Source organism: Alosa sapidissima, chromosome 14 (genome assembly GCF_018492685.1).
Source record: "Alosa sapidissima isolate fAloSap1 chromosome 14, fAloSap1.pri, whole genome shotgun sequence".
Taxonomy (NCBI): domain Eukaryota; kingdom Metazoa; phylum Chordata; class Actinopteri; order Clupeiformes; family Clupeidae; genus Alosa; species Alosa sapidissima.
In genome coordinates, this window is record NC_055970.1 from 18926405 (window position 1) to 18934381 (window position 7977).

Sequence of the window (7977 nt, forward strand, 5' to 3'; positions counted from 1 at the left end):
CCATCCTCTTTCAATACAGTCACACACACACACACACACACAGAAACACACACAACACACACAGACACAGACACACACCTTGGCGTCATGTGGCCAGCCCTCCTCATGCCTCTTGGACTTGAGGCGCTGCTGGATGAGGTCCAAGGTGTCGTGGCGCGTGGGCCGGCGCTCGGGCGGCTCCGACCCCTCAGCAAGGGACGCCGCGTCCAGCGACGAGCCGAAGCTCTTGGGCAGAGTGTTGCTGCGTGGCCGCGCATAGGGGACCAGCTCGGACTCCACACGCTGTCTCGCGTCTGAGGAGAGAGAGGGAAAGGGAGATGGAGGGAGGGAGGGAGAGAGAGAGAGAGAGAGAGAGAGAGAGAGAGAGAGAGAGAGAGACAGAGAGAGAGTAAAAAACGTTAAACTCATAAAACCCATCAACCCCGGCAGCCACAGCAGGTGGTCTGGAGAGGCTACACTGCCCTGCAGTCTGGGGGCCATACAGACAAAGCTGCTCTTCTTAACCAATGAAATCCTTTCAATACATAAACAATAAGATACAAAAAAAATGACCGTTACAGTCAGATATGGCTACTCTGACAGCGAAGTGTGCGGCCACTTCCCATTACCTGAGGGCCAGCCAGTGATGCTGCCCAGAATCTATGTATGTATATGTATTTATCTATGTATCTATCTATCTTCAATAAAGTGTCTGCCTATTTATCTTTCCCTTTTGTATGTGTGTGTACACACACACATATATATATTTTTAATTGAAGTGAAACAGGAGACAGAGGGAGAGAGATGAACCAACTGCCAATGCTTTTCACTAGTTGAGGAGGTGGAGAAGGGGGGGGGGGGGGGGTCACACATTCCTTTTAAAACCTGTCACATCTAGAACACACTCAGGCACTTGACTGAGGTCAAGGCCAGACACAGACACACACACACACACACACACTCCTGAGAGAGGAAATAAAGGAGTGTTTGTAGCTGTTTGTCAGCTTCATGAAGTTTTTGTTTCAAGTTTATTTTTTTCTCCCTTGTCAGTTTTTACCTTTCTTTCTACGGAATTGCTGGGGCAGACCAAGCGTGATTGTGTGTGTGTGTGTGTGTGTGTGTGTGTGCCATGTGTACATCCCCTAGATTTCTGTATAAACACAAATTTCCAAGAGATGTAAAAGCAATCCATGCAATCAAAAAAATGCAGTGTGTGTGTGCGTGTAAGCAAAGCCCGACGGTCCCACAGCAGAAAGCAGTGCCAAAGCAGGTCTGGACGTGGTACGCGGGGGGTCTGCTGATATGAGCGGCCCATTTGAAAACGGGAGAGCGCCTGACTACAGGACAGAACTACACGCTCAGGGATGTGTGTGCGCGTGTGTGTGTGTGTGTGTGTGTGTCGGTGAACTACCCATGTAAGCACACACTTGTAAATGTGTGCATGTGTGTGTGTGTTTGCGTAGTCAGCAAATCCAAATAGAGAGAGAGGGAAACAGAAAAAGGTAGAGAAGGGAGAGATAGAAAGAGTGAAAGAGAGAGAGAGCACTACAAAAAAAAGGGAGCAAAGGGAGTCTGAAAGAAGAAGAAAGAGAGAGGGAAAGCAAGAGACAGAAAGAGAGAGAGAGAAAGAGGGAGAGAGAGCACAAAAAAAGAGGTGCTCTTCTTTTGGGTCAGAGAGTGAGGGCTCCGTCTCCAGACAGAGTTGTGTATGGCAAGTGTGTGTGTGTGCCCTTACTTACTGCAGGCAGTGCTGTACTTACGGAAGTAGGGGCCCTGCCTATGGGCGGAGTGGGTGTGTGAGGGGGGGTGTAGCAGGTGGTGGTGTGTGTTCGGGGAGGAGGAGGAGGAGGAGGAGGAGGAGGAGGAGGAGCTGCCCGCGGCGGCGGAGGGTCCAGACGCGTGGTGGCGCCTGTGGGACTGCAACAGGGCCTGGTGCCTGAGCAGCTGACGTCCTGGAGGGTCGTGAGCGCGGTCCGCAAAGGTCAGAGGTCATTCGGAGAGAAAGAGAGACTGATTGGCCAGAGCGTAAGGGGCTGGGCGGAGCTTAACGTGGTGGGTTATGAGGAGGGGGGCCGATGAGGTCACGATGATCACGGATTTAAAAGCAAAAGTAACTGAAAGTAACTAAAAGACTATGAACTGGAGGGCGGATTGGACCCAAAACACATGCAGTGATGACGGAGACGACAGGTGGGTTTGTGTCTGTCTGCTTAGCACAGGCTGAGACAGCAACAACCACATACACACACGTACACACACGCACACCCACAAATATATATGTGTGTATATATATCTATATGCACAGAATCAGTGTTCAACCCCAGGTCCCCCACCCTTGCAGGTATGTGTGTGTGTGTGTGTGTGTGTGTGTGTGCGCGAGCAAGTGAAAGCACGTGCTCGCAGGTGTGTTTGTGTGTGTACCTTTGATCTGCTTGCGGATTTTAGTGAGGTCAGTCATCCACTTCAGGACCTTTGGGTTAGCTGCCTTATCACCATGCGATGGCTAAAGAAAGAGAGAGAGAGAGAGAGAGAGAGAGAGAGAGAGAGAGAGAGAGAGAGAGAGAGAGAGAGAGAGAGAGAGGGAGGGAAAGCGTTAAGAAAAGTAAACATGTGTTGGTCAGTCTGGTCATTACTCAGGTGACTAATCATGTATATGTGCGTCTGTGTGTGTGTGTGTGTGTACCTTGTAGTTCTTCTCCTTCTCAAACTGCTCCTCAAACTGGCGGATCTTCTTCTTGAGGTTCTGCAGTTTCTTGGTGAGCTGTTGGGACACTGCGTCTCCCTTCACACTCTCTTTGGAACTCAGAGAGGCACGGCGCTGCCTACACACACAAACACACACACACATCATCAGATTTTCTCGGTACTTCAGTGGAGACACTCGGCTATTGATTACCTTAGACAAGAAAAACAAATGTCTCATCTCCCAGGTGCTTTAGTGTGTGATGTGTATGTGAGAGTGTATGTGTGTGTGTATATGTGTGTGCTCACCTCCCAGTTCTTTGGTGTGTGTTTTTTACCTTAGACAAGAGAAAAACACGTCTCATCTCCCAGGTGACAGAGGTATGGATCTGTGCGTGTGTGAGTGATCATGTGAGGGATCATGAGAATGATTGTGTGTATGTGTGTGTTTATACCTCGCAGCAAGTGCTTGAAAGTGCCTCAGTGGGTGATGTGTGTGTGTGTGTGTGTGTGTGCTTGTGTTTACCTCCCAGCTGAAAGTGCTTTGGTGGGTGACGTGTTCTCGGGATCCTGTTGGAAGAATCTCTGACTGTGGCCAAAATCCAGGAAGCGGCGAGCCAGAAGGGGCGGGGCATCCTCCTCCAGTGGGAGGGGCAACATGCGGCTGGCTAATGGGGAGAGTTGTGCCTCTCCACACTCACCGTCCTCCTGCTGCCACACCTTACAGGCTGGCACAGGGTCTAAACACACACACACACACACACACACACACACACACACACACACACACACACACACACACACACACACACACACATCAAATTACTGGACTAAGGACTTGGACTAACATAGGACTAACTTGGGAATAACACTGAGCTTAAAGAGAAGAAGCAGTGTTAAACAGCCATGGAGGAAGACACAGACACAGACACAGACACACACACGCACACAAGAAGGCAGAGGACCAGTAACCTTTTTAGGGGTGCTTACAAGGTTTAGTGCAACCCCAGCCCATTGCCATGGAAACACCAGCCATTAGTGTGACAGGAGAGGGGTGTGAGGCTGGAGTGTGTGTGTGTGTGTGTGTGTGTGTGTGTGTGTGTGTGTGTGTGTGTGTGTGTGTGTGTGTGTGTGTGTGGACGTTGCTGACAACCACTTTAAAAAGTGCAGAAGTCAGCACAGCCACTGAGATTTTGTAAGAGGAAGAAAGGGATAGAGACGGATAGAAAGAGGTATGAGAGAGAAAGAGAGGAGTGAGAGTTGCTTATGCTGAGGAGGAGAATAAGGGATGACCGTAGTGAAAGAGAAGAGGAATGCAGACCCTGCCTGCCTGTCTGTCTTTCTGTCTGCCGGTCTGTCTGTCTTTCTGTCTGTCTGTCTGTCGGTGAGTTTATAGTCTGTAGTCTATCATCACATAAGTAGTTTTTTTTTTTTTGGTCAGACACACATAGTTGCTGAACAAACAACATTCTTATTACTTGGCATCCAAGTTAAAATATGTTCAACTTTGACCCTGTTGTCCACTAGACTACACACATCATGATTTATCAGGCATCCTGCCATTAATGTGATAAGCCATAAAGTTATAAAACGGTTTATTACAAAACAAGCAATACAATTATCTATTATAAAAGCTGTCCTCACTTGCAGATTTGTATACCGAGTGAAAAATATTGCCTACTGTGAAAAATAATATCCATGTGATCTTTTAGAAATACAAAACTATTTTCATCTTGCGGTGTTGTCCAGGTTATTTAATCGAATCTCATTCCAAGTGAGCAACATATTGCCATCACCGTTCTATGCATTCTACATGTGGTGGTGGTGACGTGGTTCTCCAGACTATGATCTAAGGCCAGCGGTTCTGTGTAGGTTCTGCTGTCTGTTCTGTGGGTTCTGCTGGTACTCACCGTGCCCTTCTGGGTGCAGGTGCATACATGAGAAATCTATGAGGGGGGCGGGGGCGGGACGACGGACTGTACCAGCCAATGGGCATGGAGTGGGAGGACAAGGGAGAGGGGTTCAGAGAGAGAGAGAGAGAGAGAGAGAGAGAGAGAGAGAGAGAGAGAGAGAGAGAGAGAGAGAGAGAGAGAGAGAGAGAGAGAGGGCGGGAGAAGAAGAGACAGAGAGATACCACAGAAGATGGTGATGAGCTTGTGGTTCATAACCACTTGTGCACACCCACACAGACACACACACACACACACACACACACACACACACACACACACACACACACACACACACACACACGCACACACACACACACACACAAGCACACAAACAAACATGTTGAAATGGCTAAGTGAAACAAACTACAGATGAGCTACTTGTGACCTTGATGACTGAGTGAGAGATGGAGAATCTTATAAAAACAACAGGTGTGTGTGTACAAGCCAAGACAACAGTCATATCCACGGTGTCCTTTCTGCCTGACCTCCTTTAGAAGTGATTAATGAGGGAGGGTCAAGCATCAGCCATTAATACATCACCTAACAGCTGATAACTTATCAAAACAGGTCACACACGCACACAGACACAGCTTCAATCTCTTTCATACAGAGTATCTTGCACCAAGACCAATATTTAGAGTAGACATTTGCACATAGAGAGTAGAGAGAAACAGAGGAGAGAGAAACAGAGTGGAGAGAAACAGAGGAGAGAGAAACAGAGTGGAGAGAAACAGAGGAGAGTTCAAGATAGAAGTGATAGAGAGCAGAGTTGGGGGAGGAGGAGAGAGAGATAGAGAAAAAATGAGAGAAATAGAGAGAAAGAGGGAGGTTACCTTCCCACTCCCCATCGGAGAAGATGCGGCTGGGCTGCAGGTTCTCTCGGTCTTGCTCGGTGTTGGCATTCAGCTCATCATCCTACAGGTCAAAGGTCAAGGAAAGAGACGTCACTCAAACACACAACAGATGGCAAACTGCAGTTTATGCATGTACATGGGAGGAGTACTGAATGTGAGTGTGTGTGTGTGAGGGAGATAGCTGTACATTTTGTGACTGGACTCCCAAAGCTTAGGCTAAAGCAAACAGGCGAGTAAGCACACGCCATGTGACTGGCACAGGTCCCTTATACTGAGAGCTGGTCAGCAGAGCTGGCTGAACATGACGTTCAGTTCGCACCAGTCTGTAGTGTATGGTGACCTCACAACTAGTCTCCCCAGCCAATGAGAGCACGCGGGTGTCATCACGAAGGGCTAGCTAAGCGAGACTCTTATCTGGAGTAATGCAGTCCTCCACGAATTACTGTTGTTTTTGTCTAGGAAAATGTCACACTAACACAAAATGTACTTCACAGAATCCACTCTCATAGAGTAAAGAGTCAGCTTCCTGGAGTGTGTGTGTGTGTGTGTGTGTGTGTGTGTGTGTGTGTGTGTGTGTCTCTCTCTCTCTCTCTCTTACACAGCTGATGACGTCTGCGTGCTCCATCTGCTCACAGGACTGATAACTGTCTTGCCTGAAACAGAAAAGCAGAATTTGATGTTACACAATTTATTCACACTTAAACATGAGTGACGGTTTCTTATGGAAGTGACAGCATAAAAGCTGAGGCCTTTGGGGCTAACCTGGCAGTGTTGATGTTGTTCTCAGTGTCCACCAGACTCTCAGAGTCCAGCTCCATTCCAGAACCTTCTTCCAGACCCCCACTGGGGGATGTGCAGTCCTCTGAGGCCTGGACACACACACACACACACACACACACACACCAGCAGCAGAATGTATGATTGTTAGGATGACATCATGAACACATGTGCACATCACACATAGATGGAAAAAAAAAAAAAAAAACACAGGCATGTGGCACTGATACACACGTGGTTTGTATGTACAGCAGGGAAAATAAATATTGAACGTCAACATTTTTTTTCAGTAAGTATACTTCCAGTGAGGCTATTTGCATGAAATTTTCACCAGACATTAGTATTAACTTAGGTAATCCACACATATAAAAAAATCCAAACATTAATGTTCATAAGTAGAGTTATGAGTAAAAAAGTGGAATGGCATAGGAAAAAAGTATTGAACACACCTACTGAAATTTCTTAAATAGTTTGTGGAAAACCCTTTATTTGTAATGAGAGCTTCAAGGCATTTCCTCTATGACGAAACTAATCAGTCGCAGTATTCTGGTGTGATTTTGGCCCATTCTTTTAAACAGATAGTCTTTTAATATTGAAGATTCCAGGGGTCCCTCTTGTAAATCCTGATCTTTAGCAGAGACTTTCTAATGTGGAGACACAGCACTCAAAAAATACTCCATAGAAATGCATGGGGCTAGTTTGTCACGCCAATATGGCCGTTGTCTACACATATCCCACCCCTTCCTCGGCAAAAAGTCGACATGTGAATACATTGAGCCAATCATGTGGTGTGATGTGAAGACATCGTGCCAATCATGTGTTGTGATCTCGCTGCTGGAGCAAGATTGGTGTCGTGAAGCCTTGCACACGCGCATTTCTGCCGAAATGGATGCCCGACGAGTGCCCAAAAAGCGTTGTCAAATGGCCGCCGAGTGGAGGGACTTGCCTAAAAGGACTTTGTCTTTAGGTAACTTCCAAAACTGTTCAATTGGATTTAAGTCAGGGCCTGAATTTCCTTTCTCTGAAACCAATTCAGAGTTTCCTTTGCTGAATGCTTTGGATCATTATCCTGCTGGAAGGTCTAGCCATGTCTCATCCTCATTGTTCTGGTGGATGGCAAGATTCTCCCAGAAAAAAAAGACTCCATTCATCATTTCTTCAACTGTATGAAGTCTGCCAGTACCATGAGATGAAAAACAGCCCCACACCGTGATGCCTCCACCTCCAAACTTCACTGTTGGTATGGTATTTGTAGGGTGATGCACAGTGCCATTCTCCTCCAAATATGGTGTGTAGTATGACATCCAAAGAGTTAAATTTTGCCCTCACCTGACCAGCATACATTCTCTTAGTATTTCATAGGCTTGTCCAAATGTTGCGTAGCAAACTTTCAATGAGCTTCGACATGTTTTTCTTCAGTAATAGTCATGTGGGGTGAGCGTGCATAGAGGCCATGGCGGTGGAGTGCATTACCTATGATTTTCTCGGTAACAATTGAACCTGCTGCCTCCAAGTCTTTCTGGAGTGGTCCTTGGCTCTTAGGCTACACTTCTGACTATCCTTCTGACTTCCTGGTCAGAAATCTTGTGAGGAGATCCTGTGCATGGCCGATTGATGATGCAGTGATGTTCCTTCCACTTGCAGATAATGGCTCCAATACTGCTTACTGGATGATTCTGAAGTTTTGAAATGCATCTGTAACCAGTTCCATTGATATGTTTTGCAACAATAAT

General features: G+C 47.0%; 1 protein-coding gene across 5 annotated transcripts in view; it reads right to left on the reverse strand.

Moving 5' to 3' along the window:
* The window catches only part of fam13b (family with sequence similarity 13 member B), a 56865-nt gene that overhangs the window by 4729 nt on the left and 44159 nt on the right, over positions 1-7977 (reverse strand). For 3 of the 5 annotated variants that reach the window (XR_006022518.1, XM_042062420.1, XM_042062419.1), the window contains exons 11-18: positions 6230-6336; positions 6066-6120; positions 5447-5528; positions 3188-3401; positions 2663-2801; positions 2401-2482; positions 1740-1931; positions 79-293 (exon numbers count right to left, since the gene is read on the reverse strand). Coding sequence is in view for 4 of the 5 variants with exons in the window: in XM_042062420.1 (XP_041918354.1) it covers positions 79-293; positions 1740-1931; positions 2401-2482; positions 2663-2801; positions 3188-3401; positions 5447-5528; positions 6066-6120; positions 6230-6336 (1086 nt within the window). In the remaining variant the exon portion in view is untranslated. The remainder of the gene's footprint in view (positions 1-78; positions 294-1739; positions 1932-2400; positions 2483-2662; positions 2802-3187; positions 3402-5446; positions 5529-6065; positions 6121-6229; positions 6337-7977) is intronic. The other 2 variants (XM_042062422.1, XM_042062421.1) reach the window with 1 other exon arrangement.